General features: G+C 35.1%; 1 protein-coding gene and 1 long non-coding RNA gene across 13 annotated transcripts; one reads left to right on the plus strand and one right to left on the minus strand.

The window, feature by feature from the left end:
- Positions 1 to 27: 27 nt before the first annotated feature.
- Positions 28 to 1,376, plus strand: LOC107965146. The gene is made up of 2 exons (XR_001704701.2): positions 28 to 511; positions 585 to 1,376. It is a non-coding gene; the product is annotated as an uncharacterized LOC107965146 (long non-coding RNA).
- Positions 1,298 to 18,122, minus strand: LOC408333. 12 transcript variants are annotated; one of them, XM_006570461.3, is made up of 24 exons: positions 17,668 to 18,119; positions 17,107 to 17,581; positions 15,437 to 15,498; positions 14,568 to 14,786; positions 12,179 to 14,492; positions 11,846 to 11,932; positions 11,128 to 11,421; positions 10,913 to 10,984; positions 10,710 to 10,824; positions 10,411 to 10,512; positions 9,843 to 9,945; positions 9,647 to 9,730; positions 9,338 to 9,550; positions 8,854 to 9,255; positions 8,583 to 8,747; positions 8,094 to 8,474; positions 7,863 to 8,007; positions 7,663 to 7,787; positions 6,643 to 7,554; positions 6,237 to 6,378; positions 5,850 to 5,910; positions 4,287 to 4,687; positions 2,718 to 3,031; positions 1,298 to 2,608 (listed from the first exon to the last, which is right to left on the minus strand). In XM_006570461.3, the coding sequence occupies exons 3-24, from the start codon at positions 15,485 to 15,487 to the stop codon at positions 1,667 to 1,669; spliced, it is 7,644 nt and encodes a 2,547-aa protein (XP_006570524.1). In that variant the 5' UTR covers positions 15,488 to 15,498; positions 17,107 to 17,581; positions 17,668 to 18,119; the 3' UTR covers positions 1,298 to 1,666. The 12 variants fall into 12 exon arrangements, with proteins under 12 accessions (XP_006570524.1, XP_006570523.1, XP_006570521.1 ...); XM_006570460.3 differs by having other exon boundaries at positions 10,710 to 10,827; positions 17,791 to 18,118; XM_006570458.3 differs by having other exon boundaries at positions 10,710 to 10,827; positions 17,668 to 18,118.
- Between the last annotated feature and the right edge of the window lie 598 nt (positions 18,123 to 18,720).

An 18,720-nucleotide genomic window follows, 5' to 3' on the forward strand; every position in this document is an offset into this window, starting at 1 on the left:
ATAACTGATTACTTAACGTACGAAGTTTCATTAACCGAGCATTTGATTCTTGGCACAATCGTTTTCTCAATGGCTTTAAACTTGTTTCCGTTCTTATTACATTCATATTATATTTCTGATTAATTCAAGAGTTAAATTCTCGAACACTTTTAAAAATGGAAGCCAAATACTTCTTTACAATACTATCGGATGTTTCATAGCGCCATCTAGAATGATGCTCATAACCGTAAGTGTATACAGCAATCTGTTCGTAAAAACAAAAATTTCATTCGAATTTCATCTCGCATCAATATGTAATGCTACACGCGTACATTAGACTTAGAAACGATTGGATTTGAATTTCTTTTGCCAATTTAATCAATTTAATACAATATTCCAAAATAAGTAACATTTCTCAATAGTTGATCCAAAATAGACACTGCTAGTCTCCACTTCTTTGTTTGAAATCATTTCTAGTGAAAGATCTGAAAACAGAGAAAATAATCGAGAAATCTTTGAAAGCCAAGAAGCCGTAAGTTTTTACTCGTTTCGAAATTATTTAGTGACAGAATAAAATGAAAATATATATATATATATTTTTTTAGAAGTAAATATTTTATCATTTAAGGCAAATATTTCTCTAAATGAAAAAGAAAAGGATTTAAGGAAATAAAGGGTTTACAGTACAACATTCAATTAAAATGTTTGATTGCTTTCTAAATAAGCAATATATAAGATTTATTTACAAATTCGATACCATGTATATTCATATTTAGTTCTTCAAATTTCAGGTATCTCTTTCGAATATTCAATAAATAATAGTATCACGATTGTTACGGATTTAAAATAAATATCGCTTTGCCATTGGCTTAAAGTTTCATTCATTTGCGTACATACCTAATATGTATTTACAAGTTTAAGAAAATCTTACAAGTCTAAGATTGTCAGGCTCGTAAGCTGCCTTACGTGATTCCATGATTTCTTATGGTTTCAATCGTGTTCAAGAATGAAATCACAATTGTTCAAGTAAAAGAAACATCATATTTCGTTCGTCGATTAAACGTATCGATAAATCCAGTCTATTTTATATTCGTGTATATAATTGAAGGAACGAATAATATTCGTAATGGGGGAAAAAAGCAACGTAGATCGTGGATATCGTTGCTACTCTACAAATATGTTTAAAATGCATAAACAAATGATAAATGTCAATCAATTTGATCGACACATCACACAGCCGATATGTTTAATTGAATATAAAACTACGTGAAAACATTTTTGCGTTATTAAGAAATACAAAATCTACGGGTTATAACGCTTTTTTTTTTTTTGTTGTAGCGATATAAAGAGTGTACCTGCGTGTACGTGCGTATATAAATATACGCTACACGCATGTACACACCACACATACACGCACACCCATGCACACCCGCGCATTTGCAGAGCATTCGATAATTTGTATAATTTATATACGTTATATATACAAAAAATTGCACACGATCACGTTTTTACAAGTACGATACGTAAATAATTGACACGCTGCGATATAAATGCTTGATGAAAAAGAAACACGTGTTGGTGCTTTAACGAATTTTAATTCATTAATTAATATTTTTCTTTTTCTTCTTTCTCTATCTTCGCAGTTTTGCTTTCTCGTTTCCTTTTCAATGCAATACTTTACATAATATTACACGTGACTCTCGAGAGGTACTTTAAACACTTTGGAAGCTAAACTAGTATCCGGTAAGGATTGTGGACGAGCATTAGTCACGTTAAAAACGACGTTACTTGGGCCGCGGAAGCTAACTTCTATAAGAAAACTAGCATCGGTAAGGCCAATACGACCGGTACTTAGATCCGGTGAACTTGTTCTGAGTTGACTCTTCTTCGGTCTATACTCATTTTTAACCACTCTCTCAGCCTCGACTTGTAATTTGTTGTCCAACCAATGTACTTTATCAAAATCCTTGGTACCGCCTACAGTATGCCTACGTTTGATCGATCGTTCAGGCATACCATTTTTTCGTTTCAATTTCGTCGCGCTATCTTTTCTAACCGATTGTCGCCTCTTGCTAATATTACATTCAGTTTTTTCAGTTTTCGTCAACGATTCTGACCGTTTCAATTTACTATTCGGAGAATCGGATCTCTCCGAATGTTTGTTCAAACTTTCGGACCGTTTCAACTTGCCATTGGTCGGAGACGAGAGCCTCTCGACAGAATGTTTGTTCAAACTTTCGGATCTTTTTAATTTGGACGAAGTATTTTCCGATCTCTTATTCAAAGATTCCGATCTTTTTAATCGTGATCTGACTTCAAATTTTGTTAGACTTTCAAATTTTTCAAGCTTGTTCGAATAATTCGAATCGGCATCGCGTCGATTCAAATCTTTCGCATCATCGGCCACTTTGTCACTTTGTGATAAATTTACCGATGCTTCTTTTTCGATTCTACAGTATTCCTGCGCTTGATTCGTATCCGGAGATGATTCGTAAACCGTTTCCTTGCTCGATTCAATCTTTTTTCGCGCGATGGCGCTTCGATCGTTGTCCGGTATGGCATCGTCGTCCAATCGATCGACGCTACTATTCTCCGTTACCGACGAATCCGTATCCTTTTCCGGAGCATCCTGCAAACAATAATATGGATGAGTAAGCTAAATCGATGGAAAAAAAAAAAAGGATTACGCTGTATTTCACTAATTTCAATAATTCGCTTCGATTTTGTCGAATACTTGCATTTTTTTGCCGATCGTATTGATGCTTTTCAATACACATTTTATGGAGACTCGGATCTCGATAACTTTCAATCGAGAAAGAAGATTGAGGAATGGTCGTTTTTTCCTGATCCTTCTCTTCTCGTAGTCCTCCTCCTCCTCCTCCTCCTCGTTGATTTCGCAAGTTTTGTGAATCTCGCTGTGTTATCACAGCATCCTCGTCGCTCAAGGATAAATTTTCCATCGTGGTTCCGCGAATCGTTTGATTCGACGAGTTTACCAGGGATCTCCATTTACGATCGAACGTAGTCGTCAAACTGGTCAAGAGATCACTACCTATAATTAAATCAATTCGTTTTAATAGAAACGACGGTTCATCCTTAACTTATTATGGTGCCTGAGTATTAATCGAAAGCGAATGACTCAACGAGAAACACACACAAAGCATCGAATAGTGATCGATCGTTCTCGACTACAAAATAAGGTTATGGTTGCGTACGCGCAACGGAAAAACGAGCATCGTGTAACGAGCTTGAATCGTTCATTAGAAAGGCTTCGTTAGATGGATGAAAAAACAAACGGTGACTGCAAAAGTCTGATAATATTTCCATATATATATATAAAACACTGCTATTGTATCGTTGAATTGCTTATTTTGCAAACAGCCGTTGCATATTCATTTTTAAACCTTTTACTTTTATATTCATTTAATCGATTCCTCTTCCATACCTATTTTTTATGATACATTCAAATTCAACGAAATCACATAATTTTTAATCGATTGGCAAATCTCGATCGAAGCGAAGAGCAGACACAAAAAGAAAAGATACGTAGAGAAAAAACGCAGGGGAAAAAGAAAGGACGACGAACGAAAAACGAAGACAAATGTAAAAAAAAAAAATATGAAAATTATAAACAAATACGAAATATGAAAATTAATTTTAATTCACAGCCATTTTTCCTGCTTCACGTATTCGAGGAGACGAGAAGGAGAAGATTTCAAATCTTTGAAAAAAAAATATATATATATAATAATTGATACAATTTTTTTTCCACCGCGTATAATAATAAATGAAATATCTGAGATTTAAAATATTAAAAAAAGGAAAAAACAAGTGAAAAAAAATAAGACAAAAGTGATTTTAATCGATATGAAATAATTCAGCAGCGAAAGAAAGAAAGAGAGAAAGATAAAACGGACAGGTAAGACAGATAGGCAAATAGCAAACAAGCAGGCACGCAAGTAAGCAGATAAACAGGCAAGATATAGGTAGACAGATATATATATAAATAAATGGACAAGTGAATGGATATAATGATTAAGCAGGCAGGCGTTTGCCGTTTAATAATCGACCGATTAAATGACGAGTCGAATAAACGTCGAACGAAAAAAAAAAAATTGATAAAAGTGAGAGAAACAGCGGATAAAAGAAGAATGTAAAGGTTGGAAAAGGTTGTGTCGTTGTTAAAAGAGAGAGTGCGTTGAGCGGAAATGAAGAGTGGTTCAAAAAGCCATTCGTATAGCCAAGTCATAGTCGGAGCGGATTTGCGACTTTTGGCTTTATTCTCGTTGGCAAACGAAGTAATTTACCTCGAAGAAATCTGTTTAAAGTCTTGGAAGACAATCCGGCCCCTGAGCCCGAACACACCCCTCGCGGTGGTGACTGCTCGACGGGCTCGATAGGCTCCGAGAATTCGGAGGGCTCCGAGGCCGGTACTCTCGGGGAGGATGCGATGGGTGTCGATGATCGTTGCACGACGTCGATGTCGTCTGCGTCTGACACTGACCCTGGTACTTGCATTCGCCCTGGCATCGACATTGGCATTGGTATCGACATCGGCATTGATATTGGCATTGACAGTGGTATTGACATCGGCATCGACATCGGCATTGGCGATGGGCCCGCTGTCTTCGAGGCGGGGCCAGGGGGGCTTGCGGTACCGTGTAGGTGAGATGATATGTACCACCAGAAACCGGGATTTGCCGTTTGCCTAAGAGTGGTCAACGCATTCGCATCGTCACTAATCGACACCCCATCGAGAAACATGTATTAAACAGTGACTTCTGGCAGTGACAAACGAGCAAACGATCCAACAAGTACAAGCCTGATCTGCCTCTGCCCATCTTCGATTCTTTACACCTTCTCGGCTTTCGTTCATCGATGATGCTACCACACCTTTATTTCTTCTCGATTTTTTCTCCCCCCCCATCCTTTTTTGTTTAAATGGGACACGTCCTTTCGAAGAATGCGAAGAGAGAGAAAGGTAGAAAGGAAAAATAGATATCTTACGCATGTAGATCGTACTCGGTTGCAAATACCGCATGGTGGATAACAATAACACCGAGATTTTAGGTGAGATTCGTATGAAGAACGAGCAGGAGGCAGTTTCAAAAAACGTCAAAAAACTAAAAGCGAGCGATTTTAAGCACGCAAGCATATACTGCTTGCAACGAAAATTTTCGTGGCTATCCAATGAATAGCTTCGTTTTTCTTTTTTACTATATTCGTCGCCTTTATGGTAACATGCAGGTGCGAGGAAAGAAAATTTTCTAACGAAAAATAATTATCGAATAAATTATTTCAAAATAATCGAACCTATATCGACAATAAAGAAGAGAAAAAAAGAGAGAGAGAAAAAAGGAAATACGTACATCAAGTATGCACATTGAAATTGTTTTGAACGATATGATTGACCAATTTCAAGCTCGATTTAAAGCTCGATATTCATCAGGATAGATAAGATTAAACGCATGCACGAAATATAAAAAGAAGATAAGAAGAAAACTTTGGATATGGTATGATTTAAAATATTATAAATAAACGGAAATAGACAGAAGAGAATCACTCTCATAATAACGTGCTTATAATACAAATGTGTAACGTAAAATGTAGCGCAAATACTATTTGCACGCTTCAAAAATGATTTTTGACGATTGATTTCTCGCGAAAAATATCTCAAAACGGAAGAAGAACGATGATGATGATGATGATACAAAGAAACAAGGAAGGAAGAGAGAAAGAAATAAAAAGAAGAGAAACCAATAAGATCAATTTAAAGAAAATAACCATATGCGTCTATCGTGCAATGTCTATTGGACAGTTGCTTGTTTTTAAGATTATCCAAAAAATAGTAAAAGACAAATAAAGAATACCTAGAAAGCTTTTTGTTAATGGTCAGAATCTTCTGAGTCCATTGTAGAAAACAAGATCCAGCTACACTCACCGAGAGCGTCAGAAGCAACATTACGTAGAGAAAAATATAAAGAGAATAAATACGTACATAGGATGGGACTATAAATTTCATGATAATTTCTGTGTCGAAACATTGAGTCGTTGAATTGATTGAAATTGCATGTATCGCATATATATTCCACATTTTTCGATAATCATAACAATATATTCACCAATATCAAAAAAAAAAACAAGTTTCGGTTCAAGTGTAGTTTCGAATCAGTTTCGAAAGAATGGAAAAAAAAAAAAGGATATTGATTCGACCGAGATATTAAAGAAAAATAAATTCTTGTATGTCCAATACTAACCATCGTCCGAGACATCGCTCGAAAGCGGTTTCCGTTGCTGATTGGTCGGCGAAAGTGACGATTGAGAAATTTCATGCGTTTCGTGCAGAGAGTCTAAACTACCGTAACGTATAGACGATAGCGTTGAACCTTCCAATATTTGCTACAAAATATTTAAAAAATTAGAAAATAGGTTACGAATCGAAAGCAAAAAGTATTTACGAATGATTCCAGGTATGCGAGAATTCGATAAAATTAAAGCAACAAATTTCTTTGGAATTTCAATAATCTCGAATCACATAACCTCAAAAGCATTGATCTCCAATCACGAGACGATTTCAATTTGCTTCTCGCACGCCTTTACGAATCATGTTTTTTCTTTTTTGCTTGCAGTAAGTCACGATAAGATTAAGACGTGTAAACTTACTTCGGTGTCTGTTTTCAATTTTTTTATAGTACTATCAGAAATGTTCTCTTGAGGTAAAATCGTGGCAGATTCGTTCGAGAGTAGCGATACTCGTCTAACGGACGTGGGTTGCTGTTGTACGGCTATCGAAAGATGCGGCACTCGACCGGTCGATCGAGAGCCGATGTCGAGGTAAGATTTATCGTTAAAGTTGGAAAGTCTCGTCGCGGATGAAAGATAAGTGGTAGGTGTCATCACAGTAGTGTCAACTATGCTATCGAGCAAATCATCGTTCTCCATTTCGTTTTTAGCCAATTGCCATTCCGTCTCGATTCTCCGGCGCTCCTCTTCTCTCCTCTCAGCTTCTCGTCTCTGTCGATTTTGATCTCTCTGCAACATTGCCTTTGTCTCCTGTTCGAATCTTCGTATACGTTCTTGAGTAGTCGCGCTCAAACCGGCGTATGTTCTTATCGTGATCTCGTCGTTGCTTTGCTTGGTGTCATTCGAGGCACTCGAAAGTGTCGAGCTTGCGTCGAAGCAGCTCAGGCCAGTCTCGCTAGAGAGTCGGGACGACTCCGAAGTCGACGAGACGGTCGAGCGGTGAATCGGTGATTGCATCGATGGAACCGACTCTATTGTACGATTTAAATATTTGTTTGACTTTTCGGAAGGAACGACATTATCGTGATTATTTAACATATCACGGTTGGTGGTAATGGCGCAATCAGCTATTATATCGTCGGTGCTCGCATGCGCGATACCATCGAGCGTCGGTGAACGATCATCGGATCGATCGATGGAACGATCGATGGAACGATTCGATTGATTTTGATTTTCGTGCATTAAAACGATTTCACTGACCGAACATTGCCTCTCGTTCAATGCCATGCTTCGTCGATTTTGTAGATTTTCCGTATCCTGTTTCATCCTCGGCTTTATATATGAAATGAAACCAATTGTAACAATTTAGCCAACGTTTAAACGAGATCAATTAAAATATAAATTATCTATATCAATAAATATATTTCACATATCTCTTACCTTATCGACTTCGTGAGTTTCATTATCCGTCTCATCTTGACACTTCCTTCTTCTTTGTATTTTTCGATTAGCAGCGGATATGATGGATGACACGATGTCTTTGGCGGATGCCATTTCGCGTACTCCTGTTTTATTTAAATCAATTATTTTAATTTGAAACGATAATAATGGATAATATAATAAAAAACACATGCATATACCTTCGACTTTTTGAATATTGTTCAACAAGAGATTATGATTATTACTGGAAGTTGTCTCAATCTCGCTAGTATCTGCTGGAAGACTAAGATTAACGCTCAATCTACTCAAATCATCCAAATCATCGTCCGAAAAGAACCAGTCAACCTGAAATAAAATAATTCAACATTTCTGTTTTCGCGAACAATCATTTTTATTTGCGCAAATAAGATGATTAAATTGCATCTACGTACATTGTTTAATAAGCTCTCGACGATCCGACATTGGTGCGACATATCGGTAACCATAGTAACCATATTGTCCCGAGAACCACTTGCTCTAACCAAAGTGGGGCCGAATACAATGGCTAAATTCTTTGCTTCCATTTTATTAACCTCGCTATGCTCCACTATTCTTTTCAGATGAAACATTAAATACTTAAGAGTTGCGAAATGATGTTCTGGAAGATCTCTGAGCAACTTTCTTATAGTTGTCATTCTCCTCTGGGGATCTTCGACTTTGTCAGCATCGATAAACATGGGATATAATTCTGCAGTGAGCAACGAATCCGGAAGTTGCCGAAAAAAGGACTTAAGAAGAGAAGATATTACGTTTACGTCGCTCCATCTAGGATCCTAAAAAAAAAAAGCAACGAAAAAGATAAATAATCGAATAAATTATATTAATTAAACGATAAATGCACAATACATACATACGTAATGACATATAATACGTTATTTTACCTGGAGATTAATATTTTCGAAACCTTTGTTCACGCTATCTGTTAAATGTGAAATAGCAGCGGTATTACCAGGTACTCTATAAATGCCAACCACTTCAAGACCCCTCGCTTCGACAATACTGGTACACATTTCCACGATCAATGGTACATATTCTGAGAAAGACGACTGTGACCACGAATAAAAAATAATTCTTTAATCGTTTAGAACATACGACAGTTTGTCTTGAAATAAAATTGAAAAAGTATGTATATATAAATATATATACAATTACCGGTGGACAGAGCTCGAGTGGTACTTTAAAAGTAGCACCCTCTGGTGGTAATTGCGTGGTTGGGGATGAAGGAGATGCCGTTTGACCGTGCATTTTTCGTAACTGTTTTGCGACTCTACCCTTCCATGTCTTGGTTTTCGGAGAAACTAAATTATCCATCGTTTGACTCGGTTTTCGAGTCTTATTTATCGGCGATTGTCCGGTCGGAGATCTGTTCCTAAAGGAAGTTAATTTCTTGATACCTTTGTGTCCCGGAAGAGGACTTAATCGTTGACTACCGCTACCGCTACTAGTCGACACTGCCATTGTTACAGAGTTCATTTGACATGGTGAAGAACTATTCGTAGGTCCTGGTGTTTGTGGGACAGCCTGTTGCTTCAAAGTGCTATTTTGAGCAATTTCCTGCAAATACAATTAAATTATAACAGTTAATGTTACGGATGTTTTTTTCACAAATTAATTTTTAAAAAGCTTAAACTCTTACGGATGGTTTTTCAGCGGCAGCATGTTCATGCAATGCTCGTAACCAAAGTGCCATGGATGCCGCATCCTCCGTCTGCAGTAAAACTTCTGCGTTTGGATTGGCCAATCGTAACACGTGTTTACGTTTCGTATAATCCTCTGCGATATCTACAAGGGAACATCTTACATCCACGCTTTGAGCTACATTTTCACCGTCGCAGGCCAACGAAGGACTCTAAAGAAAGAAATTACAAACGTGTAAAAACGTAACGGTATATCATTTTTGTAAAATTGATCGGTATAACAATGTATGCAATATATTTTAAAATACCTGATTTTGACGATCCTTGTAAAAGAAGAGAATAGGTCCACGAAGAATACCCCACAACTGTTTCCATGAACGATCGGAAGATCGCTGAAATTCAATAAATTCAATAATACATAAATTATATAATAATTTTAAAAGTAAATAATTGAGAGAAATGTCATTATCACGTACAATCGTGCAATATGAAATATAAATTTACCTTTCCATCTAGTACGGTAAATTTTACATGCAGAGGTCCTTCTCGTTCCATTTGACCAACATCTTTTACGATATCCGTGACAGCTGGTTCCCGAGTGTTGCCGCTGAAAAGGTCAAATTTACTTTTTAGAAAAATTCTTTATCGATACTTATTTTTAATGAAAACGCATCTCTAACTCTTTCTCTAATCTAATCGAAAGGAACGAACAACGACGCGTTTCGACAAATCAACGAATTTCCTTTTTTTTTTCATTACCACTTTATCACGAGTTCTACTTCGAAGCAACAATACACCTATCTATATAAACAAAAATCTTTAAACGAAAAATTAATTATAAGGAAGAATTAACGCGCGGCTCTACAAACACGAACGTTTATTAGTTATTAGTTTATATTACTGATTAAAAGCAGACAAATCGAGCGATGGGGTTATTAATATGTTGCGATCAATTCAGAAACAACAATTTTGAAATGTGACGAGCATATAATAAAAACGCGATGAAAGGCAAGATTATTGGGAAAACAGAATGCAGCATCTTTATGCTTTTCTCAACATGTACTATCCTCACCGATTAATATTTTTGTTTAAACTTGCAGATTGAGTCACTTCCTCGAAGATGCGACGAAGCGATGCTATATCGTTTGGAAGTAGCCGCCATCTCTTATGAATGCTGAAAATATGGACGGAGGCAGAACTTGATGTATACTCGCGACTGATCTACTACGATAATACTATATGGCAGGCAAGTAGTCCACACTCCAAACAGCATAGGAAAGTTATATATTCATACGTGACAGAAAATGCGCAATATACCGTGGATAGACCTAAAAGCTTCGTATTATCGCGACAGTGATCTCGAGGACTTACCTTCTAGAAGTATGAATAACAGGCTCGTAATCGCTTTCCAAATCACTGTCAACGTGAAGTCGTTCACCCCAAGTTGCTTTTATGTAAGACACTCTTCTCGTGGCACGATCTTCGTCTGCTACAAAATGAAATATAAAGATAATAATTATTTTAATAAAAAATTCATTCGATGAATATTATTTCGATATTTTATATATACTTACCGATTTGCGTATTCTTTTGTCGTCTGAATACAACTTGGTTATTGTGCGTATCATTATCCGATGGTAGCATACCTTTGACATATAAAGAATCTTTTAATCAATTAATTAAGGATATTCACGATGTAAAATATGTAATGATTTAATCCTTTAATCGAGATTATAAAAAGAATAAAATAGAGAATTAATTAGGTAGATAGTAATATAGAAAAACTAACCATGTTCAGTTTTAATGATTTGCGTGTAATCATCTTGTTGTTGTTGACTTCTAGATCCTTTCGATTCGACAATTATCGCATTTTCGTCGCTAGTTCTAGTTGTATCCACATAAATGCCATCGTCATTTCCATTTATATTACGCTTTCGTTCAGCGTCGTCCTGTCTTCGTGACCAATGATGCCTAGCAGTTTCTAACATGTTATTCGCACTCGTCGACTCCCATGATTCTGCGCTGTTGCTACGAATTCTTGACTGTACATGTTCCCCATCTATGATTCTTGAATTCGATGTTTCTGAAAATGGTACATGAAAATTGACATTAGAATATTATAATATTAGAATATTTTTTTTTTTGAAATCGAAATGACATTTGTAATGTTAGTACGTTTCAACGCTGTAACATTTTGAATTTAAAAGAATTATATCGTAGATCTATATAAAAGTAAATAAATAAATAAATCTCGTGCAAGGTAACGACACAACATTAAAATCTCTGCGATATATAAATAAAACATAAAAAAATAAAAGATAAATACAATGTAAGTAGTGTAAAAACAAAATTTGAGACAAAAGTGGGCGAATGAATTTAAGTTAAAAAAGGAAAAAGGAAAGAAGGAAGAGAAAAAGAAAGAGCAAGAATGAGAGTGAATGAAAGCGAGCGAGCGAAAGAGAGAGACTGCAACACAACATTTAACTAATTTCATCTCTCTCTTCTACCTTCTAAGGTATTATAGTTGATCGGCGGTTCACAATGGATCTGTTTGCTGCCTATGGGAATTACTCTGTTTCCTTTTAATCCGCTACCTAAATATTCATAGTAGCATATTAAGAATGGATAATAATTGGAAAGGTGCGTATAAGAGAAATATATAATTATCCATGCGTAAAATTTTTCTCTGTGTTTTGTTGTTTTTCATTTCGTTTATTATATATTTATTTATCGTAATTTTTTTTTATATTGAAAGTAAAACTACGAATTGATAAAACATTATAACGATAAAAAGAAAAAAGAAAAAAAATAAAAATAAATAACTACGTAAGAAAACTCACCACTGTCCAAAGATTTAGTTTCCCTAGTTGACACAGGTGGTAATCTCCTTGGTTCTTGAGCTTCGGCTTTCGATTCGAATTCTCTTTTCCGAACAGCAACATTTGGTACGCTACGTTTGTTCGACAATCTCGAAAGTTCACTTCGATAAAGATTAGTACGATCACCGGTCGGTTCGTCGTCGTCGCTCAAAAGTCGTCCTGATTCGAATTGTTTGGCTCGTTTCGATACGATTTGAAGTCCTTGCGGAAGTATAGGGAATTTATCGTTCATCTTTTTCTCAGGTCCGGGAGACGAAGGTAAAGAAGAGGCACCATTTCTCCCATCTATAGATTGTCGTTCACCGGAAAGTAAAGCACCCACGCTCGCTATATTTTCGTGTATTCTAGACAATGTTCCAACAAAATTGCTCGATTTGCCTATATTTCGTTGTAATTGTTGTTGCTGATGTTGTTTATCAGATTCTTTCGAATCTCGATTATCGTCACAACTGGACGGAGTACTTAAACGATCACATAGGTTAGGTGTTACAATTTGCTGATGTATATACTCGAGAGGATGAGTTGCGTTAGAAGTTTCTTCGATTTGTTCGTTTCGGGAAGTAAAATAATCGATATCTTCTGTCCCATCGTTACTGCTCTTCGTTCTTTGAACGTTCTGATTAGACGAGGTTTTATCGGGCACAAGTTTTCCAGGAAAAGTTCTGTTATTACTATTTTGAGCACTTTTCAATATTGACAATTGTTGATCTTGTTTCGAATCGGTCGGTGGCCAAACTTGTTTCTGAAATTTCTGCGGTCTTGCGTAGAATTCTCTTGGAATAACAGTTCCGTTGTTATTGTTTCGAACAGGAGATTCCGATCTCTCTTCGGGCAGAAACCAACCGATCGGTTGACTCGGCCGTCGTAAAAATTCTTCCTTTTGCTCGAAACTTTTGCGAAGCCTCGTCATAATGATCGAATCGTCGATATTTGTATTTCCGATATTTATTCCGCTAGTTGAACTCGTTCCACTATTCGTTCTGTGACCACTTAAATTTCCATTTCTTCCATTTTCGTTCCTACCTTCACTCGCTTCGTTCCCGACTAGAGTAGAACTGGATTCGTACGAAGATGGATCGTTGACATGGATCGAAGAAGAATCCCTTCTGGAATCGATACCGAATCTAGAACGCGGCTCGCAGGATCTAAGTGCATCTGTGCTAAGATAGCTTGCCGTTTCAAAATTATTAATCATCGAACCACTGGTACTTCCTTCACTTGCTCGACGTGAACTGATTCTTTTCGAAGCAGGCCGATAAATAGGTACTTGCGGTTCCGCTCGGGATAAAGGAACTCGCGTCAAATTCGAATGTTGATGAGACTGCTGTTGTTTCTGTTGTTGTTGTTGTTGTTGTTGTGATGATTCTTGTTGATAATGATGATAATGAGGAGGCGGAGGATGATGATAGTGATGATGATGATGATGATGATGAGAAGAAGAATGATGATCGATATTCGTTCTCAACGATTCCCCGAATCGAACAGGTTCGTATATCGGATCTTTGATCCGATCGTAAATCTGATCACTATTGGTTCTCGAATAGATAGATTCGGAACGCGTTCTGTCAAAATGATCGTATTTGTCATTATATTTCGTATCAGATCTATCATACGATTGCATTAAATTCGATGTATCTTTTCCTAATTGTTGCGGCTGATTACGTAATTTTACTTTGTTTTCTTCCATCGACTCGTAACGACTAATTATCTCTTGAGAAGGTTTACTACGATAAATCGTACTTTTAGCCGATTGCGTACTCTTATCGTTACTTTCCGACGATTGTTGAACTTCCTCGGAAAAATCTTGATCCCGGCTGGAAACGCCATCGTCGATCAATGGTCGAGTTAGTTCTTGATCCTGACACAACGGCGTAGGCATCGAACTTGGCGCCGAGCAAACCCAAGATTGTCTAGTCCTTGGCGATAAACCAGGAATCATACTGACCGATCTGCGTTGCCTATGCCCGCTTCTTTCCGGAGAACGTAACCGCGGTCGCTGATTCGTTTCAGGATTATGAGCCGTCTCGCCGAAATATCGTTGCAAAATATCGTCCTCCTTGGAAACGACGAGAAGTCTCAACCAAGGTCCTGCCTGTTGAATACGTTGAACTACTTTCGCATATTGTTCACCGCGTGTTGGTTTCCCGTCAACAGAAACGACCCGATCTCCCGTTCGTAAGCCTGCTTCGGCCGCTGGAGAATTCTCGCGTACTTGTTTCACAAATATCGTATCCATTGGCTCGTCTATTTTCGTTCGTTCATGATCCGGTAGCATCTAATGGAGATCAATTTTTTTTTATAAATAAATTATATCAAATTAAAACTCGAAAGGAATTTCAATTTCACTTACGAAACAAGATTCTGGCGGATAAACAATAAAATGACGAAGAGTAAAGCCAAAACCATTTTCTCCACGCTGCAACAATAACGTTCTTGGGCTTCGAGGAGGCGAATTATCTTGAATCGATGGGTTATCTTTCGTTGTCGCTGTTGTGACACCGGCGACGATTCCGACATTTGGTCCTGTTGAAAGTGTCGATACTGCAGGTGGAGACGAACCATGTTCTATCTAAAAGAAATTTTTTTCATTTTTAAACACATACTTTATAAATATGCGCGCAAATAATAATTTTATATAATTAGTTTATACAAAAAATATATGGCACAAAAAATTTCTTATTCCATTTTGAACGATAATATGTATAATTTTTTCATAATTGTGAAATTATTCTTTTCCAATCCTTATTATTCTGTTTTTTTTTTTATATCAGAAAAAAAAAAAGAATGGAATATAATATCAAGAAAAAATGAATATAATATCATTAATGTTAAATTTTTTATAATAATTTGTAACAAGAAATAGCGGGAAAAACAGAACATGAATTTATAAAATAACAATTGCAACAAAATTAAAAAAAAATTAGAGAGAGAGAGAGAGATGTGAGAAAAAAATAGAAAATAAAAATTTAAAAAAATAATACGTTCAAAAATAACAATGAAAAAAGTTAGAACGTATATGCATATGTATTATTGAAAATGCTATGAATCAGTAAGCAAAATGCATGGAATTAAAAATCTTCGTATTTAGCTTTCGAAAAGCACTCAACGATTCAATCTTTTCAGTTTCTTCCCTTTCTACGTCTCGAAAATGCGTTTCCCAGATTCGTTCACTAAAATAAACCGAATCAAAGTTTGGCACGATCGTTTGGTTTTACGTACCGTGTGCGCCTGCCCAACCAACCCTTGAGAATTATTTCGGTCCTCAGCCATTGTGCTGTTTCCTGAAAGATTGGAAATTAATATTACGAGAGTATCTTAAGAAATATAAGAATAACGGCCATGAGTAATGTTAAATCTTTTTCGTTTAATATTTCACATTTAATTTCGTGTAGAAGAATAAATGTATCGAAAAATTTTATTTTACAAAATTTCTTTTCATATTTAAAAGATTTAAGAAGTTAATATCGAATATGTTTCTCAATCTTACGTGTAATATACACTAAAATTATTATACGTACATGTATATACATACATGCATAGACATCGAACGGTTGAACAGCGAGCCATTCTACTTTCTCTGTAACGCGACATACTTTCATGATATAATTTACTCTACTTTTGTTTTAATTTGTCGTTTTAACATTTTTTAAAATGCGAGAATAAAATATACGTTAATTTACAAAATAAGCAATTTATATTAAACGGGGGAAAAAATTGTTTATCTCGTGATCTTGATTATTCTATAAATAAAATATTTTTCGACCTAAATAGAAGGTAAAACAATAAATCGTATTATATGTATTACCTATTTTAGAATTACAATTGAATATAACCAATGCCTTTTGGTTATTCTATTCTAAGGAATAGAATATCCATTTCATGAAGATAGAATTTCTCTCTTCTATCTTACGTATAAGTATTTTTCGTATTATAAAAATGTTATAAATAGTTTATAGTTTCTTTAATCGTTGGAAGTGATAATTTTATATATCGAAGAAATTAGATAATTAAAATATTTAAATATATATTAAAAAATTATTCGTACTATACATCGTGATCGAAATATATATGAAATTCTTTTTCTGTTTTTTTTTTTTTTTCATTTTACTTCTCAATTATTAAATTAACTTATGTTTTTTATTTCATTCATGTTTTCTCATTGGTTATATAACAATTAACTATAGAACTATGTACAATTTAATTATATACAATTTGTGGACAATAATTCATATTTTTGTTTTTATTCTCGAATTCATTTCTGATCAAAATTAATTCAACATACAAATCACTCTACTCATTTCCAAAAATATATTAACCAATTCATAACTGATAAACTGAATCGTCGTTACTAAACATTGACGATTATTATGATAAGCGCGCGATTATTATGATAAGCGCACGATAGGAAATTGAGAATATAGCTTGCTGTTTTTTCTCAAATAAGTTGTTTCGTTATAGAAATATTTTTTGTAGAGAAATAAATAAATAAATAAATATATATATATCATATATCTATTCTCATTCTTTTCTAAATTTTTGACATGATAATTTTTTTGACGTTTTTCTTTAAATTATGATTTATAATTATAATTATATCGAGTATTTTTAAAATAAAACGTTTTAAAATATTCGTTTAAATGGTGAACAAAAACACAATTGCGATAAATTCAATAAACAATAACTCAATAAACAGAATATATTTTAATAATAATCCACGAAATTCAGTACACGCCTGTATTATACATATGTACACATGTATTTGAAAAATCAAATTGGAGGGAAGTAGAAAAGATGAACATATACTCTGTGTATGTGTGCGTAGGAAGGAAAGGCGGAGGAATGAGATAGAAAGAGAGAGAAATGTAGTTACTAAACCTACAAATACACACCTTAAGTAGGAAGTGTCGCGCTTCCAGTGCTCGCAGCGCCCCTGTCGTTGCTCCCTCGTTTTTCCCGATACGGGAATAAATTAATTTGTGCTATGAAATTTCGTTTGTTGTCCTTTTAATTTTTTCCTTCGCTCTTATAAAGTTTTTCCACACCAATTATATGCAGACGAATCAAAAAAAGAAACGCCAGGCAGTGTATACTTATTAGGATGCTCGCCATAAAAGATATGTCGACAACCGACAAACTCCGTTTTTGTAGACATAATTATTCTTCTGATAAACGTCTTTTTAATTAAACTTTGATAAACACTGATGCATTACCAAACGGACACATGACTTGTAAATTAACAAAAAACGATACATTTATATAGCAAAGCCATAGTTATAAATGGACATCAGCACTCCGGTTTTCTATCATTTTGAAACACCAGTGACGATCTTTTCCCTCTAGCATGATGAAAATAAACAGCAGAACCTTTCAACAAACGCATCTCATGTCAATCGAATCGACGCTTTGATTCATGAATATACTATAGGTTAATTAAAAAACTTTGTACAAACCATATCTCTTAATTTCATTTTTAACTCTTGTCAAATAGAATGATATACCACAACACTTTTAACATATTTAAAGAATCTTCACACGAGAGTGTTACGTACTTAATACAATATGATACTACTTACACGGCACGACACAGAAATATGGCGACCTAAGGGAACCCAGCACACTGTCGACAGTGTCGAAAGTCCATGAAGATAGTCGTCATTAGAAATTGAGGGAAAATATAACTTTTATTGAATATTTTTATTGAGATATTTTAACACTATTTGTGATAATTTAATTTTGAAATTTTGAATTCGTGAAAAAAAATATCACGAAACACTATTTTCATGCCCGCCATTAATCTTAACTGTCTTCCTCAACATTTAACATTTTCTTTCTTTTGTACTCCCTCTTCTTTCCACCGCGGGCCATCCTCACTTCCCCACCATACTATATTACTGCACTCGCACTCTTTTACTCTACCCTTCTCTATCGTGCAATTCTCGTCAAGTCTTATTTTGCTAAAGTATACATTCGCGACATCTAGGTACACGTCGAATAGTTGATATGGTCAGAGACGAGGTATAGGCACAGACGACGCGCATATTAGATCTACATTCAGTGCATTTTTTCGTCTTATGTATCAAAGGAGCTTTTGCTTTCATATTATTATTATTTTTAACATTACCGATTGAGCATAGCATAAGATTACAATTATTTGTAACAAAATGACGAAATTTTTGAAAACCCGTCATATAAAAGCACAACGACGAGAAACAGAATACACGTAACATTTTATCTTTTGAAATATCGATTTGAAAAAGATCGAAATATTTTTTACGCCATCTAGCGTGTTACAATCTATATGCAGTATTATTCCTAAATAATTCGAAACGGTCAAATGTTTTATTTTAATACAAATTAGATTATATTATTCGTACTTGTTTTGTATTACGAGTTTATTTGCGAGCATTATATCGAGTTATTATTTTTAACTATAATAATTAATTTTGTATGTAAAATTATCTATTTCGTTAACAAGAAATTTAAAAATACACGTATATAGAGTA

The sequence above is a fragment of the Apis mellifera genome, linkage group LG11 (genome assembly GCF_003254395.2).
Source record: "Apis mellifera strain DH4 linkage group LG11, Amel_HAv3.1, whole genome shotgun sequence".
Taxonomy (NCBI): Eukaryota; Metazoa; Arthropoda; class Insecta; order Hymenoptera; family Apidae; genus Apis; species Apis mellifera.